Raw genomic sequence first — 18169 nt, 5'->3', positions numbered from 1 at the left:
TGTGGATGCACCGGCTCTAGTAGGGTGACTGGATTTAACTTTTGAGCACACTGCCAAGCCTTATTTACCGCAAGCTGCCCTTCCTTCTGCATTATATTCTGAACAGCGTACAATGGGTTCCTCCCCCCGCTCCCCTCCCGAGCGCGATGCATAGCAAAAACCATTACGTCCGAGCAAATGCATAAATGTACACTCCTAAAGAACTGTCTGTCCCCAGAGACCGATAAAGTACTTCAAGGCCATCTGTTCCTTCACACAAGGCAATTTCAGTGTCTCCCTGTTTTAATGTAATCAAAAAAAAAAAAAAAAAACAATCTCAAACGCTGAGAGGAAGTCTCAGGGATGAAATAGGATGCAGTGGTGAGTAAATGGTGTTGTGGCACCAATTCATCAGCCAAAGTGATGAAGGCCTCCAGACACCATCACCAGCTGGGATGAAACACTGACCCCCACCCGTCCAAACCCCAACCCAGACCCAGACCAGTTCCCTCTTCCTAAATAAGGCCATCCTCCTCCACAGATCAACTCCAGAACCATGCAGCACATTCCAGCACCTTCTAATTGGTTTCATGTGTGGAGCTTTGACTAAGAAAAAAGAAGAAGAAGAAGAAGAATAGCTTTGCTTTCGAATTCAAGGAAATCTTCTGAAGTGTGACGATGTAGAGAGGAGTCCCTGGCTCTGCTACACTTATTGTGAGTTTTAATTTACTAAATGCAGGCACATCAGGGAGTGAGGTAGCAATATACAGGGCATGTAGGATTTCCTTTTGATTCCAATGGGGAATGCCTCTCAAAATGACTGGATCCAAGTATTAAATGAACCCTTTGGAGACATTTATAAGGTTGATCAGTGCAGCATGTCTTCTGTTAAATGCTGTGAAAAGATCACAATGAAACAGGGACAAAAAAAAAGAGCCTAAAGGGTTAAATACAGCAGATAAACGAACTCTGTCTTTATAGCCTTGCTGGGGTGCAATGAGTACAATATGAGGAAGGCCTGGTTCTCATCAACCATCAGCTCTATCCCTTGTGTTCCTTCAATATGAGATCACAACTTCTAGAGAGACAGGAAAGTAACATGGCTGCACTTTATTATTTGATACTAAAGTCAGTTTGGTAGAGTTAAAAAGAACATAAGGGAAGTAGTGGAAAGATAAGCATTTTTAGTCAGCACTTTAGTAAGTCAGCAATCATAAAGAAACATTTTCCCACTACCTGCAGAATGCTTCACATTTTAAAAAAAGCACATATATTTATACATAAAACCAGAAAACTGTAAAATATTGAAAGCATAAATAAATCACAATATACTTATCCATTGATTTTCAAACAACATAATTACCTTTAAAACACACTTTCCGGGAGAAAGAACAAAAAAGAAAAACTACCATTATGACTGACAACATCGCATCTGTAATAGATGCAAATGTAAGTCAGGTTAATCACAGAACCAATCAGAGTGTAGCTGATTATTGGTCACACTGCTACAAAAAAAAATCATAGGAAACGTAGGTGAAATCTGTGGCATTAAACACAAGCAGAGGGGACACCTTTCTCCTTACTCACAAAAAAGAGTCTTTGTTGGAATAACTTTTTGCCCCGGGATATTGAAGCTATTTAAAACTTGGATTTAAGGGAAGAGTCCAAAGATGAGGGCTCTTAGAGGCTGCTGAAGCAAATGAAGCAATCAGACCACTGGGGTGAAAGCAGCTGCTGCTTGTGAACATAAAGTCTGTCAAGTAAAAACGTCTTTCTTCTTCTTTTCATAGGCAGTGTTGCTAGTTGCAGTGACATTGCCTATTTTTGTCTGTGTTTAAGACAGAAAACAGAAGGTTGTGACTGCAGACGTAAGCTAAGTAGTTATGTTTCTTTCCGTCAACCAAACATTAGCACAGGGACTTTTTAGGGCTAAATGACAAGTGCCAAAAAATAGCGGGCCTAACAGACCTCTATTTTGACAGCTACATTACTGCAGTGCAGATTACTCGTTTGAGTAAAACCCTATGTATGTGGCAAAAAGTGAGACATTCACAGTCACTTTTCTATAAGGAGCCCAATTCCGATGGGCGCCTGACATAAGCAATGCTTGTGCCACAATTGTTTAGAGAAGTGAAAGAGCCACAGGGTGCCAGACTGTGAGGTCTCTGAACTACTGAAAGCAGAGCAGTTCTCCTGACTTCCTTTTTCTTCCTGTATAAAATCAACAGAATTCATTAAGAACTTCAATTCACTGTAGAGGCTTTCCCACTACTACTTTTCAGCTGGACGTACTGCGTTATGCAACTTAGTGTTTCAAATGCAACTCCACCACCACCTCCCAGAAACCCAAGCAGATTCAGAATCTTTAATTACATCATGAGACGTACACACAAGAGACGTGCAGCATTTTTTTTTTAAAAAGAAATTGGGATAAGAGACATAAGAACCAATCTGAATGGTGGACAAACTTGAACACGTTCATGCTGCTTCCAGAGGGGAGTTATTCTACACCCGTGCACCACTCCGCATACATACACAGCTAAGTGTATGCATGCGGAGTGGGGCAGAGGGACAGTCCAGCCAGATTCAACCATTATGAAAACACAATACAAGAGCCAGAAGATGCAGCCTTGACCACATAAATGGAGGCTTTCACTGCAACTTAAACTCCTGTGAATCCTGGCTTGAACCAGCCCTTTGAAGCAACTGGGGAAAGGCAGGGATGAGGAACTAATCCAGTGGGTTGGGAGAGCAAGATGATTTAGGGTGATTGTTCCTGTGATTTAATGAGAGCGTCGCTCCTCGTTAGCATCGCGATCAATAAGGCAGGAGGGAGTAAAGTTACTGGCTCTCTGATGTCCTGAGATGTTGCTTCAGCATTTTCACATAGTTGTTTTCACAGGACGCCAAACAATAGAAGAATAAAACATTTGCTTCTTATTGCTAAAGATTAAATGCTTGTATTGAGGTGAGATCATGAGATGTCAGCGATCCACAGAAAACTAGGAATGCCCGTTAGAACTTGTTGAAATGATTCACATACATACATTTTGGTGAAATTGTGGCAAAAATAGAGCATTAAAAAGAAAGGTCAAAGATGAAAAGTTCCTGGTATAGATGCAGTAGTTTTCCTTAATCAATAATAGAATATTAATTCCATTTTAGCAAAAGAAACAACCTGTTGATGTTACAGGAAAGGCCAATATCAATTTAGAGTTTCAATTAGAGATTCAAACACATTATATAATATTAATGTTAAGATCGAGGAAAGCCAAAAAATATATTTTTTTAGTAAAAATATGCAATATTCAACAGTTTGGCAACAAAATGTAAAAAATAAAAAGGTTTTTGAAAGACTGCTTAATTTAGGATGCAAGTGTTGGATAAACATTTGCTAAAGTGCAAACACGACAGAACTGAGCTTACAGCCACAATCCAAAAAGAGCAGGCTCTGTGACTTTGATTAAAGCAAACAGCTCTGACACTTTGCAGCAGCCCATGAAATTGAGCCCCATCTCCATGTATCAGCCCTTCTGCCCCAAACGAGTGCGAAAGCGGCCAACTGTCCTGAGATCAATCGATTGTCCAGTCAAGCCCAAAGCCAGCAACTCCCGTCGACATGTCAGCGCGCACGTGCAAGAGCTGAAAAAGCTCAGTGCCAGAGAACACAGAGACCAGCAGGTTGCCTCCAAAAACAAGCGGCGAAGATCGTTGGTCAGGCTACAGCGCCATGTGACGAGTTCGTCAACAAACAAAACAGAACAAAGTCTATATTTTTGCAGCTGCTGAGAAATTACAAGGTTTAAACAGCACTGTCTTCTTATCTCGGGACAGGAAAAGAATATAAAATCAACAGAAAGACTCTTTTTCTGTAATTTGAGGAGTTGGGGGAGAAGTGAATCTCAAATACAGAAACCTACACTTGCTTATTCTACCAAAGCCAATCCATTCCTGTCTGGGATCATTGGCTTCAAATGGTGCAAACAGCGATGTAAACAGCGAAAACGGTAATTACAGCAAAACCTTCACAAAGTAATTCAACAAGAACTGCCAACTGATTTCCATCAGATGTGGGCAGCAGCATGCAACCATTAATCTTAACCTGGTTTTATCTTCTTTTAGCAGTCAAACGTAACACGGAGCCGGACGTCGGGGGATAAAACCATGATCTATTTTCAGGCTAAAAGTCAAGAATACCCAGCTGTTATCGCTTCATGGCTGTTTCCACTCTGTGGAGTGGCTCAAAATGGAAAACACCTGCAACAAAGACTCCGCTAAAATATGCAGCAGATCCCAAAGGAAGTACTCAGCTAGATTTGACTACAGTCACATTTTTTTTTTCTTTTTTAGCACATTTTGAAGGATGAAGTGATTAACCAGAGACGTTTTATAGCCAACAAACAGCCTGGGGTGTGCAGCATTGCAAAAACAACTCCAAGTGACCTCCCCTTTGACAGGTTCAATAGAGTAATCCAAGTGCTATTACCTGTTGAATTTGGATGAAGGCTGTTAAATGTCTGAGCCAGATGTTGTCAGTGATGGTATGGTCTCATTCAAAGGGTCAGGCAAACACACAGGCAACTCAGGAATTTAATGTCTGCAGCCTCTGAGGCACATTTTCACTTACAGGGATTCAGCTTTAGGGAGATCACAACTTCATAACTTTGAGATTCACCACTGTACTAGCTTGATTAAGGATCATTTAAATGCACGCATTTAAGAAACAAACGAAAAATTACATTTAAAAGCCATTCTTCACAAGAAACATTGTTATCTCAACAAGGCACAGAAACTGTTTGTTTTGCCAATGACCAACCATGCTAGACAGGCTTAGTGTTGGAATAAATGATTTTAAGTTGTTCTAGATATTTCTGTTTCACTAATTCCTCAACATTATAAATGAAAAGTTTCCAAAATGAAACTCCAACATTTTTTGGCAGTGTGGAATATGTTATTGTTGTTTTCTGATTGTTTTCCTGTGCAAAGTGTTTTGTTTTTGACAGGACGAGAGTCAGCATTTTGGAAATCACCACACTAATGTTTCAATTGGCAATGTGGCGACACACTCCAAAAGGAAAGTCTACATCCTATGTTTCTAGAAATGCATGACATTAGGAAAATATGAAATTGAGATGTTATTGTTGAATATTTCAGTGACGACAGTGATTTTGCCTGACTGTTCCCTTTCTTAATCCCTGTCCTTAAGCCTTAAAAGCTTGAACATTAAGATCTGCACAAAGTGTGAGAGTAAAAGAAAGTCAAAGCCAGATCTATTATTTGGGTAGATACATGACTCCTAAACCAACCAAATATTGCATGCAAGCAATCCTTCGCACTGTGACATCGCATTGTACAAAACTGCAGTGAAAAAATTACATATTGAACAGTTTCAGATAACCTTGTGGGGCTTTTTTTTTAAATTATCTGATAAAAAAAAAACCAACAACTATGAATTACATTTAAAAATTAAAACAGACAAAACATATAGAAGGAAAATGATGAATCTGAAATATAGTTGGTTCTTCACATTTAAGAGATTACTTTTATTTGGAAAAATATGGATTAATATGTATATAAATGAATGTCGATGTGCAACAAGCACAAAATAATTCTACACAGAAAAAAATCCATGCAAATAATTCAACTTTATTTACAAACAAAAATCTAATTCCCTGCTAAATATTTTTCTTATATATTTATTTAGGCTTTAAGAAAAGAAGAAAATGGACTTGATTACTCAAAACAGAGTGTTCCCTTGAACAAACAACAAACCTCACTGCTTTTTGTCAGTGAAACTGACGTGACTTATGTCTGAATATTACTCTCAGCATCATATGAGAAGAGAGTATTTACTAAATAAAAATGACATATTAAAAGTTTGTTGCCTGAATGGCTTTTAAAAGTGACTCACCTTTTACTCTTTGAATAACAATCATCTGAAATTCAACTGAGACTATGAAATATCCCCTCTTTGGTACAAACTAATCATTAAAGAGGCACAGCTGTTGAGATGTTTCAGTTTGCTGCAGGGCTCTTGGTTTTGTGGTTCCTGAATGGATCTGGTGAATAATGGATTACCAAAACTGTTTTCCACTGGCCGATAAACCATGCAATAATTCAAGGCCCTGGCGAAATATGGCTTATGACTAGTCACTGACCAATATGCAGAGTTCCCATAATATTATTTCAAAATTCATTACTTTTCTCCAGCTCCATTTTCAGCTTTTTCCAGTGTTTTGCATGACATCATGCAGATGCAAGTACAAACCATGTGTCTACTCAAATAAAACACAGATCTGTCGAAGCCTGGTTTGTGATGAGTAACTCGTTCACTTCCTGGAAGTAGGAATTCCAAATTGTTGTTTTGCATCTAAGCTGAACCTTAAGTTCGGTTTCGAAAATAGAAAATATCTGGAAGCCAAACTGCAGTAAAGTTTGCCCTTTTTGGGTTTAGACTAAGTCTGTTTCTTTATCTGCTACAACATAACAAAACAAGTGCTGTGGTGGTGTCTTAGAGGAACTATAAATTGATCGACGACTTGGACAAAAGCTCAAATTGTGATGTGGAAAACTAAAATTATACATGGTCATTCAAATAGAAAGCAATTTAAAAGGTTGATTTTTCTATAAATTCAGCATTTTATCATCTTAAATGAGATATAAAGTCTGGAACTTGAGACTTTCTTTCATACTCAATTTAAATTTGCCCATCATTATCCAAATTTGGAAAAGGATTAAATCTAATTACATACTTTTAATAATTTTTTTATTGCTGTGTCCTACTTAAGGACTACCTTACGGAATAAAAAAAAACATAATATGACAATTTTGGCCAAAAATATAAAAAGGTTTAATTTTAGTAGCTTGCCTACTAAAGGAGCACTACTAAGAGTGACAGCCGGTGCTTCTTTAGTTTCCAATCCTTGACTGTCGGTACGTTTCACCACTAGAAAACAAATTTCTAAAAGCCACTTTTTTTAACATTAATGGCAATATACAGCAAAAGGTGGGAGAGGGTCAGTTCAGAGGTACTCTAAGCTCTATACAGCCTGAAAAAAACTCTGGTATTTACTCTGACATGTCACTACGACGATTTTAAACCGTAGAAACAGTCGGATGGTTGGTTAGCAGTTTTTAAAGAGTGGCTTTTAATAACCTCGGAAGTGGTGCACTCGTAGCAAAAGTATGAAATCCACACACTTAACGTGTCTTTTTAAGTAATTGGGGATTTGAACACAAAAACCAAATTTACTTTGTGACCTGCCGACACTGTAAACTCAACAGGTTTCTGCTGGTATTTGGCACATGCCAACATGCAGGACGTCAGCATGAGCTCCACAGATTTGTTCTTTGTGGAAGATTCTCTTGTTTGTTTGTAGGATCCAAAACCCCTGGGAGCAATCACGCTTTTTGCAAGAAAAGATAAAATGCGACTGGCATAAAATGTTAACCATCTATGTGAATGTCCGAGGAAAACGGATTGAAAAGCCCTACAATGAGCCTGGAAAACTACTGGTCAAGACCACATGAGAATCGGTCTGCTCAGAAGCAAAACTGAAAGAAAAGAGGGAGGTCGCTCAAAAGTCGTGCACAGTACAGTTACTATGCGTCAACTTCAGTGGACTGATTCTTCTCATTTCACTCCCTCACCCATCCCTTTTTTTTTTTTTCAATCACATCTAAGTTGGATTAATGGTCTCCCTGTGTCCAGATGTTGCATAGTGATGGAGGCAGAGGGTGGAGCCTGCATACTTCTGTAACCTCAGCTACAGCTTACATTCTGAGCAGGCCTAATTTATGGAAGATCTGCTAAAACAGCAGGGCCTTTTTCGCAGACATAAAGCCTGGATGACAGTAATCCAGCAGCTACGCCTTCCTTTCTGGGACGGCACAAACTAAAATTATACATTCGAACTCACATCGCAGGCAGCCAGGTCATGATCTGGCACTGGGCATGTTTGGTGCAAGTTTGTGGCTTTCCATGCGCTGAGATGGTGCCGGAAATAAAGGGGAAATAGTGAAAATGGGGAATATGCCGCCACTCACTGAGAAAGAGCAAGCGGGTTAGCTCAACAGGTCTGCAACGCATTGTCACAGGAGCAATGGTGCATTTGATACCTCATAATTACCAAGAGGGATTCGGGAGCATTAAAGAGCTCCCGGGACGTAAGAGGATAAATACACGACTATTCATTTCACTCTTCAGCCGAAATACCTGGCTGTCACCAATAAACTGTAATTCCCAGGCAGCCCACAGACTGCATACATGTCAGGACAAGCCACGCCATTAAGGACCAGGCAGATAAACGTTGTTTTCATTTTGCGCCAAGTAACTGAAAACAAACATGAAAGCTGATCCGGGAGATATGTTCCCGCATCCGTTTTTTTTTTTGTTTGTTTGTTTTTTTTTTTGGGATAAGGATGCCAAACGTCTTTTCTGTTCCCCTTTTTGTTTTGTTTTATTAATTATTTTTGGGGAGCCGAAAAGCAGCAGGTTGGTTTGAATGGTTGCTACCAACTGTAGCTGTAAAGAAGATGATGTGTTTTGTTTTGGGGGGGTTTTTATTCTTTAGGAAGGGAAATAAACAGCAGATCAAAATTGTGTCGTTTTTGTCTGTAAATAGGTCGCTCAGGAATGAGCTGCGATGGTACCTGCTGAATATTCAGTGAATAACCTCACTGTCTGCCGTCCTCACATGGAGGCCCCTTTTCTGTCTGTTCAGACAGAAGCCGCTACAAACGCAGGCAGATTTTCAGGCCAAAATAAACCTAAGTGTACCAAACTCTCTCTGGGGAAAGAGAGAGAGAGAGAGAGAGAAAAAAGCTCTCCACTTCAAATGAGGGTTCATTGTAAAAGAAAAACTGTATTTTTTATTTTATTTTTATTTATTTTTTTCGCTTGACTCCAGCTCTGATGACCACATAGGCCTGTGCACGGATGTTTTCCCCAACCCCTATAACAGACTAAAGTGTCAATTTCTTCTTAAATAAAGAAATAATAATAATAATAATAAAACCACAAAACAGGCTTCTTACCTACGGTGGCACCGTTAGGAGACATGACCTCCAAGCAGAGAATAAATCCCAAGTAGAACAACCTCATCGCCATCTCCTGAGCAATGCCCGATGGCACTGCTGCTAGAACCGAAAAGATGAAAAGTTGGCTGGATTTCTAAAACCGAACCACCTCATCCGAACCTTTCTCAATGGTCCGGGGTGCAATCGTTCCTCCAGTTGCACCCACACGGTGGTCTGTCCAGGGGTGTGTTTTTTTTTTTGTTTTTTTTTTTGTTGCAATAATAACAATTTTAAAAAAAAAAGAGGAGAGGAGAGGAGAGCTACTACAGCCCGATGAGGCTAAGGGCGATGCAGCAGCACAGTCATGTATATTTATAACTGATTATCGGCGTTCAAACATGATGCGTAGTGGAAGCTGCGTCTCTGTGTGCTTGACAAGCGGGTCGTCCAGCTTTGTACAAAAGGAGCGCTGCAGCCGCCCACCCGTCCGAATCTGTCCGTGGCAAACTAAAAGCAGAAATGAAAATGAAAAAAACGCGTTTCTTCCCAAGGAGCGCCAACGTCTCCCTGCGCCTCTGGATGCATGAGTGGATGGTCAGAGCCTCCGAGCCCCAGCACAGTGGACGTGCCCGTGACGCAACGCTCAACTCCTTAAAATGGGATTACTGAGGGGCAAAACTGCGCATGCCTCCAATACAACTCATTTTTTTAAGTGTATGGCACACTGATTTGTCATATAATAGCGTGACGGCAACGTCAAAGCACATGTTGGTCCTGTTCCACCTGGTGATAGAAAGTCTGCCTTTATCTCTACTCTTTAGAGATTCTTCGTCTTTTTCGGCTCAACCCTCTTAGAAGAGTTGAGCCTTATGGCTCACAAATAGCTCGATTTAGTTTTACTCAAGTGATTTTATTGCATTCAAAGTTGGTAATTATGCATATTTTTTTGTGTTAAGAAACGCTTCATTCAGTATTTTTCATATAAATCTTATTCTATTAGCACCATGTTTGAAGTTCCAACGTTTGCCTTTCATCTCAAAATTTAAAGGCTAAATATCACTGAATTCCAAAAACAAAAGATCTAAATAAATCGATTGAAATGATAGTAAATAGTTGTAAAATACCATTCAAAATACAGACAATATTGATTTTTGATTTTAAGAATTCACTTTGTAATATTTGGAGCACAGTACATATTAGATATGGATTTTGTCATGACATTTAAGATCCAGAAAGTTTGATTGTACAGGAAATAGGGTTGGGGGCTAGGGGGGTTAGATAAGCATATGGGTCTGCTGCCAGAACTGATCTAATATGGCAAGGATGTTGCTCTTGTCTTGCAGCAATAGGCCTTGGGTGTGAACATTCTGTCTGAAGTTTGTATGTTCTCAGGGAACATATGTGGGTTCTCCTCAGCTCCTTCTGACGATCAGAAACATTTAGGTTGTCATAAACACTCGATGCGTGCATGCATCTTTGTTTGCCCTTTGTGTCTCTGTGTTGCCCTTTGATTGTACTTCAAATATCCATAGTTTAACATTTTGATTAGTATACGGGGGAATTTTCCTTCCATACTATTAGCAATATAAATTTACTCTAGAAAGGACCTATTGCTTACATAAAAGAAAGGAGCCATTCCGTGAGGTTTGATTATGTGGTATTACAGCTTGCCTTATACTCATACGTTGAGAATTGCTCCTTGGTGAGGGAGAAAACGGGGGCTGCAGCTGGTTCACTATACAGCGGGCATGGTGGCTCAAAATTTCTACCAATACGAAAACATAGCAAGTTTTAATAGTTTTTTAAATCAACTTTGTTAGGGCTCATCAGCATGACTTCTACTTTCAAATGCTTTTCATTCAATTAACTCTCTCAAACACAGAGATAGATGTGGCGGAGAAGTATTACAGAAATTCATTGGTTAAAAAAAAATATGATGTGTATGTGACAAAATGATGCAACCTGATGTTTTTGTCCTAATAATAGATCCTTGTGGAAAAACAAAATAATGGCTCGAGGTGGACGTGGACGGGTATCACAGCATTCTATGCTAAAGTCTGCCATCTAGTGGTGTAGTACAGACATAACTGCCTTGACAAAGAAATCACTCTCCATCCATCCAGTCCATCCATCTGTTGTTTATACCCTCTTATCCGTGTGGGGTCTGTGGAGTCGTGCTGGGATGGATTTTGGGCGAAGGACAGGGGAAACCCTGGAAACATCGCAGGACAATACAGCAACACACAAGCATCCACGCACACACTCATTCCTGAGGGCAATTAAAGAGATCAATGCAACTTGCATTTTGGTGGAAGCAGGTTTACCAGGAGAGAGCCAATGCATGTAGGGCGAGAACATCTGGAGTTTAGAAAGGCTAAACCTCAGTTAACTGCTGTGCTGAATAATAATTGCCTTTTTTTTTCCAGATTTGTTATAGGAAAAACATGGAATCTTTAGTAATAGAATAAAATAAACCACTCTGAAAACTCTTCTAAGTTTTCTGACAGCTAGAGACGGATAGTAGCTCAATACATTTGCTCTGTTACAATTACTCAAGTAATGTTTTGGGGGAAAAATATATATTTTATGAGTAATTTTAATAAATTGCATGTTTTACTTTTGCTTGAGTAATATTAGTGTGAAGTATTGCTGATCTGACTTGCGTAATTATTTTTTGAATATTCTAGCCAATACAAGACATTTCAATGAAGAAAGAAAAAACATATTTTAACAAAAAAAAAATGGATAAGACACAGACACACACCTACAGACTTCTTTTTTACGCATGCTTTGTTGTTTTAATGTTATTTTCTATCTAATGAGCCATTTGGAGATAAATAAGACAGTAAACACTATACATTGGGAGGACATAACAAAGTTCTTTTATACACAGATTTTATGTTCAGTTACTCAGTACTTGAGTAGCCTTTTCACCAAATACTTTGTTACTCACTTGAGTTGTTTTTTATAAAGCTACTTTTTATTTTTACACAAGTTTGAAATATTTTAAAGTAGTGCTACTCTTACTTGAGTTTTGGCTATGCTAACCACAGCTGCTGATAGCTTGAATTAGAACATTTTATTTGTTTGGAACAAATCTTAGATAAAATTATTTAGTGTTATGGTTAGGGTTATTTCATTACCACAAAGTTAAACAACTGAATAACCAGCTGCAACTGCTCTATTTTATTAGCTACAGAAGTGTTACATATTTCAAAACAACCTTCACCTCACAGTGTTGACAGCTTGTGTAATTTACTGATAAATATCTGAGAAGGTGTAGATATTTATTAATTTGTAATATTGCCTTTTGCAAGTTTGTATTGGATTGTTGGATTGATTTGGATTGTTTTGTAAGTTCAAGCAAAGAAGGGATTGTAGAAATTAAATCTAATTTATGCAAGCTTAATCAGAAAACTGTGACTTAATGTTCTAATTTTCTGAAAGAATTTTAAGTCGCCTGATAATCTCAACCTACAGAGGGCGCTGTGTGCTCATAATACATTCAGGAGTGCAATTTCAGTCATTTTACTAACATCAAAATTTAACCAACATACATGTTTGAATCAATATTGCTTCAAGTGTTAGAAATTCAGGGACAGATATCTGATTTCTGATTAAAACACCTGCAGAGATCTTCTCATAACACAGCCAATAAGGGAAATGTTCAAATATTTTTTCTTATTGTAGGCCTTTGTGATGCGTGCCAACATTCTATCTAGATTTTGTCAAAACATTAAAAAAAAACAAAAAAAAAAAACAGGAGTCTGTTTTACTTTGTGATTCTGATGTCCCTGAAGTCGAGGATCGACTAAGTGGTTTTCACTTTAGAGATGTTTGTTTCGAAGCCTGAATTGCATGAAAGAATGTGAAGCATGCGAAGAATCTGAGAAAATCTGGTTGATTTGTCTCAAAATCTATTTACTCCAAAAACGTTTCGGTACAACTACAAATTCTACAGCGAAGTATAATGTTCTTTTTCAAAACAGACATGCCTCTCAGTAGTCCTTTTAAAATAACTAGACAAGAAAACTCTGATTCAAGTTAACTGGCGTTATCAGCAGGCTCACTGTCCGTCCTGTTTGTCAGTGCTACAGACGAGCATAATTGCTGGTGTCACCTTAACCTGAGAATGCTCCCTTTGTTACAGGAGGGTGACTGAGCACTGACAAGCAAAGAGAGACAGACGCCAGCATGCTCTGTAGGAGACAGCTTGAAAGAGCGCCAGCGTAAACACTCCCAGACCACATGTTCTCCCAGGGCAGAGGGGCTGGCCTTTCTCCAAGCACATCTGCACACAATCCCTCAGCTCTTAGCAGGCCAGCCAAGGAGACAGACCAGGGCAAAGGAGGGGGTAGAAGTGATCGCAGACACTTCCACAACCTGCTCTCACTTTCATCTGAGTGTCAGCAGCGGCCTAAAATATATAATACAAATAAAGCGAGGGGCACGCTGAAGAAAAAACTGCAAGAAGTGACTCTCCTTAAGCAAGATCTTGAGTGTAATAGTTCAACTGAATCTGCATCGCAACACCAGATCTGCATGCCTGACTTTGACGGCTGCAACCATTAGCCCATTTGCAGATAAACCTTAAACAAATAGTTTAAGATGAAGATTTTAAGTCTGCTTCTGTAAAGTACATGTGTTTGTAATTCACAACAGTATTCTTTTGCTGGTGGGTTTTTAAACAAAGTTAGTATTGCATAATGCTGTAATGGAACACCTATTCATCTATTTTTCAGTCCTACAAGGCTTCCCCGCTTGATGCCCTTTGATTTCCAAGCAAATAAGCGGCTTTGCAGCAGGATGACCACTGAACATGCTATGCTTGCAACACCTGAGGAATGCAGAGCATGCAACAGCAGCCTGTGTTCACCATCCCAACCCCCATGCTGACCCCACCTTAAATCCTCCCCCATACAACCTAACACCCATCAAAAGAAAGAAAAAAAAGTCAATACAACAAACTTTGCATAAGTCTTGGGTTTATATGTAATTCTTTTTAAATCTTTTGATTCATGGTTTCAGATGAAACCTTTTCAAAACCCCCAGCAGGTCACATTACTCCATGTTTTTGGTGAATTGCAAGTCCCTCCCCCAAGCTGGCCTTGAGCTCTGGAACTCACATCCCATCTGGCTGAACACTTGCACACCATATCAATACAGTGCATCCATGGATTTAAACAGGGAGGGACAAACGACTCTATGTGACCTAAATGTAATCTCAGTATGGTCCGGCCTAAAAGAAACAAAATCCACATCTGGTCAGTAAGAACAATATTAAGACAGAATTATGTTATTTGTATAAAAATGCAACTAGTGCATTGGAGTTTTAGGTTGTGTGCATGCATATGTTGGGGGAGAGAAAAGCTGAGATTGTGAATTGCATGTGTCTGGCTACCCAGTAGTGATGAAATCTGGATGAAATCTCCTTTTGCACATATATTATAATAAGACTGTGGGCTATACCCTTTGAATCTCAAAGTTGTGAATGCATTATGCAAATTCAGTGGCAAAAATAACACAATTGCACATGTTTTTCCTCACAGTTGAGGCTCAGTCAGCCAGGGTGCACAGGACAAGCCATAAAATGAATGGGATTTAGTTGCCAAGCAACTCCTGTCTACAAAAACTTTTTTTTTTAATCGCAAGATAAGAGCTGTCAAGAAACCATGATAATTGATGACAAAAGAACAAAGGTGTGATCTTTTCTTATTTAGCTTTAAAAAAAATCTGAAAAAAGATTTAATCTGACTTTATTACATTATTTCCATAGATAAACTTTTCAAAAGTTACTCACACGCTAATTCAAAGCCACTGTAATTTTTTTGGCTAATCAAAGTAAAGTTGTTGCTTTTTTATCCTTAATACAATAGCAATATTATAGTCCAACAATCTGACCAGAGAAAATTATTGTGTTAATCATATATTAGATATATATTGTGCTTTCTTCCTTCTTGAAAATAACATTGGTCCAATTTTTACTTGTTCAATTTGCAGAAATATGTTCCTCATTTACATTGGATTGTGGATTATTTTGAAATATTAATCCATGCTTTTATCACAACACGACTGGATTACTGTAACTCCTTATATGTGGGTGTTAGCCAGTCTTCCTTGTCCCGTCTTCAGCTGGTCCAGAATGCGGCTGCTCGGCTTTTAACTGGATCGCGGAAGAGAGAACATGTTACCCCGATTTTATATTCTCTGCACTGGCTGCCGGTACATTTCAGAGTGCATTTTAAGATTCTTTTATTTGTATTTAAATCTTTAAATGGCCTTGCTCCCTCCTATCTCTCTGAGCTGCTACATATACACTGTCCTCCTCGAGCTCTTAGATCAGCGAGCCAAATGAACCTGGAGGTGCCGAGGACTTCCAGGAGGCAGAGAGGAGACAGGGCGTTTGCTGTTGCAGCTCCTAAACTTTGGAATTCTTTACCTATGTTGGTAAAACAGGCCCCCTCTTTAGCAATTTTTAAATCTGCTCTTAAGACTTACCTTTTTCGGTTGGCCTTTGATTCAGTTTGAGATGCTGCTTTTCTGTATTAATCTGGGTATGTTTATGTATTACTGTTTATGTATTAGTGTTTTACGTCACTGCATTGTTGGTTTTGATGTGTTTTAATTTTGATTTTTATTTGTTTAATCTTGTGATTGTACAGCACTTTGGTCAGTGGTACTGTTTTAAAGTGCTATATAAATAAACTTGCCTTGCCTTGCCTTACATTAAATAAGAAACTAGCTGCTAATATTTTTTGCAAAGTTTTACTGAATTATCAATAGTTGGTTGACATTAACACTATTTTAGCCATCACTTACGTACAAATATTGCTGTATTTTTTTTAAACTCATCTCACACCAATGTAATGAACCAGTGTTAACAGGAATAATAAAGATGGTCTTCTGTGCTCTATCTTAGAACAGGGCTCATTATTAGATGGTCCACCTGTTGGTCATCTTCACTGCAGTGGTTCTGCAGGACATTATTGGGAGATTTAAATCATTTTAACTGAACAAGTATAGCAGGTCATGTGATTTCATGGATCGTTCATTCAGAAGTCAGATTTTTCTCAGCTCCCAGTTTGAAATACAACAACAATGACAGATGAAGTGAGAATCCTGCCAGAAGAAGCTTGAGCTTCCTCGGGTTCAAAGTACAATATGGCCGCTATATACGCAAAATGTTTGGAAGATAGCTGATATAAACTACTTATTAGTATATTTGATGGCTTTTATCTTTTCAAACCAATGAATCACATATACTTAAAAATAATTCCATGAAATATTTTATTTACTAAGTTTTTTTGTGTGAGTGTGTGTGTTTCACCAAATAAAATAGGATAAAATACATTATTTTGACTTGCCTGGTACAGAGTTAACACAACAATAATTAGCCAACCTTCCTGTTTCTGTTTTCCAACTTGCTCCTTCAGTGGGAGGGACATCATTGCCAGTCTGCTCTGGTCATTTTCACAAAGCGCTTCCTTGTGCTGTATGCAACATGTTGACGAAAACCCTGTTTTAAGCTTTCTGCTGGGTACAAGCGACCGGTTTCGGATGGAAAGTTTGATTTAAAAACATGCAAAAGGACTAAAGTAAAACAACAAATGAACTCAAAAAAAAATTCTGATCAATAGCCTCGTGTGACGTCAACAGGGGCGTGTGCACATGTAAGCTTGCTGTAGGGAAAGTAGATTTTATCTTAATGAAAAAAATAATAATAACACTGAAAACAGTACAGGAAAAGTAACATAAAACTGACTGTGATGGGTTCTATGGGTGAAAAACTGTATGCTAGAGTGAGTTTGGTTGATTCTCGGTGAATCGTCCGGCCAGCAGCTTTTACACATAAACATATAGGCTGTGCGGTGCGTGTGCGTGCAGAGAGCGACTCCAATCACCGCCGCTGTTCGGGCTGAATTTCCCTGACTGACGTCAGCTGACTCTCCGCTCCTCCGGACACAGCGCCGCGTAAAAATGCTGCTCTCGGTGCCGCCAAGGACAGGAATCAGCCCATACGGCGGTTACTCCGGCAAAAGCCACAAGAAGGTAAAGAAGCAGCCTCAGACCACTTCTATGTCCTCTCTACTGAAGTAAACCAGCCGTCGATGCGGCGCTGTTCGAGCTCTGGCTCTCCACTTAAAATCTGCTCTGCTGTTTTAAGCTGCATTGTCCTTGAAATTAGATCACGTTGAAACTCTCTTTACCGGCTGTTGCAACGTTTGTATTTGGCTTTTTTTTTTTCCCCTGTGCGTTTTGTTACAGTGTAATAAAGCAGAGCGGACTCTATTACATTGTTCCCTGTGGATTACTTGAGCAGTTTGCTTTCGTTTGTTCCGACACGGTCCACGGCTCTCTTCCTATTTCCAGCCTACGCAGAGAACAGTTTATAATTTCCCCCCCTTAGGTGCGTCTAATAGGAAAAAGAAGCGCTTAAAAGCTTTTTTATTTTCGACGTTAATGTGAACCCAATGGAAAACCCGCGTCCTATCGCTTTGTTTGTATTGGATTTAACACAAGTTTGTAAAGTTTTTTTTCTCTCTCTCTCTCTCTCTGTCTCTCTCTCTCTGTTTTACGCGCTCTATGATGCCCCACCCCTTCAGAAATGATTACTGAGGGTTTGCGTAGCGCTTTAAGCAGAGGAAAGTATAGGGAGACTGTTTTAGATTACCATACTGTATGTACAGATTAGCTGAACAGTACAGTGACTCCAGCCTGGAACAGTATGTGAGCTGTAGTATTGATTGGCTTTGCTCTGTGAGATGAATAATTCATGAGGGTTAAATTATCTATTCTCAGCCGCTTCTACAGGACGGACCACATATTTTACATAGAAACCTTCTGTAAAGGAAACGACTTAACCTATAAGATTATTTTCATCAATTAAAGCGGTTTACAACATTCTCACTTTGGTAGCTTGTTCAAGATCAAACTGAGCTCACTAATAAAACAAATAGTAAGAAATTGATTTTTGATAGATTTGAATCAATATTCCTGATTAAAACTTGGTTGACAGCTGTAACATCCAAACAAATTATCCTATGTACAGGTGCTGGTCATTGAATAAAATAAAATTAGAATATTGTGATAAAGTTCATTATTTTCCATAAGGTCATGATAAAAATTAAATTGTCATATATTTTAGATTCATTGCACACCAACTGAAATATTT

The 18169-nt window shown here is 38.9% G+C and overlaps 2 protein-coding genes across 2 annotated transcripts in view; one reads left to right on the top strand and one right to left on the bottom strand.

Moving 5' to 3' along the window:
* The window catches only part of LOC107836740 (low-density lipoprotein receptor-related protein 1-like), a 31888-nt gene extending 22236 nt beyond the window's left edge, over positions 1 to 9652 (bottom strand). Inside the window, exon 1 of the mRNA XM_016673620.1 lies at positions 9016 to 9652. Within this exon, the coding sequence (XP_016529106.1) occupies positions 9016 to 9088 (73 nt within the window). The 5' untranslated portion in view covers positions 9089 to 9652. The remainder of the gene's footprint in view (positions 1 to 9015) is intronic.
* A 7230-nt stretch (positions 9653 to 16882) lies between these two features.
* The window catches only part of LOC103141205 (RNA-binding motif, single-stranded-interacting protein 2-like), a 20374-nt gene continuing 19087 nt past the window's right edge, over positions 16883 to 18169 (top strand). The window contains exon 1 of the mRNA XM_007556731.2: positions 16883 to 17046. Coding sequence (XP_007556793.1) covers positions 16975 to 17046 — 72 coding nt within the window. The 5' untranslated portion in view covers positions 16883 to 16974. The remainder of the gene's footprint in view (positions 17047 to 18169) is intronic.

This window comes from Poecilia formosa, unplaced genomic scaffold (genome assembly GCF_000485575.1).
Source record: "Poecilia formosa unplaced genomic scaffold, Poecilia_formosa-5.1.2 Scaffold80, whole genome shotgun sequence".
In the NCBI taxonomy this organism is placed as follows: domain Eukaryota; kingdom Metazoa; phylum Chordata; class Actinopteri; order Cyprinodontiformes; family Poeciliidae; genus Poecilia; species Poecilia formosa.
The sequence above is the reverse complement of the archived record's forward strand: the minus strand, read 5'-3'. Positions and strand labels throughout refer to the sequence as shown.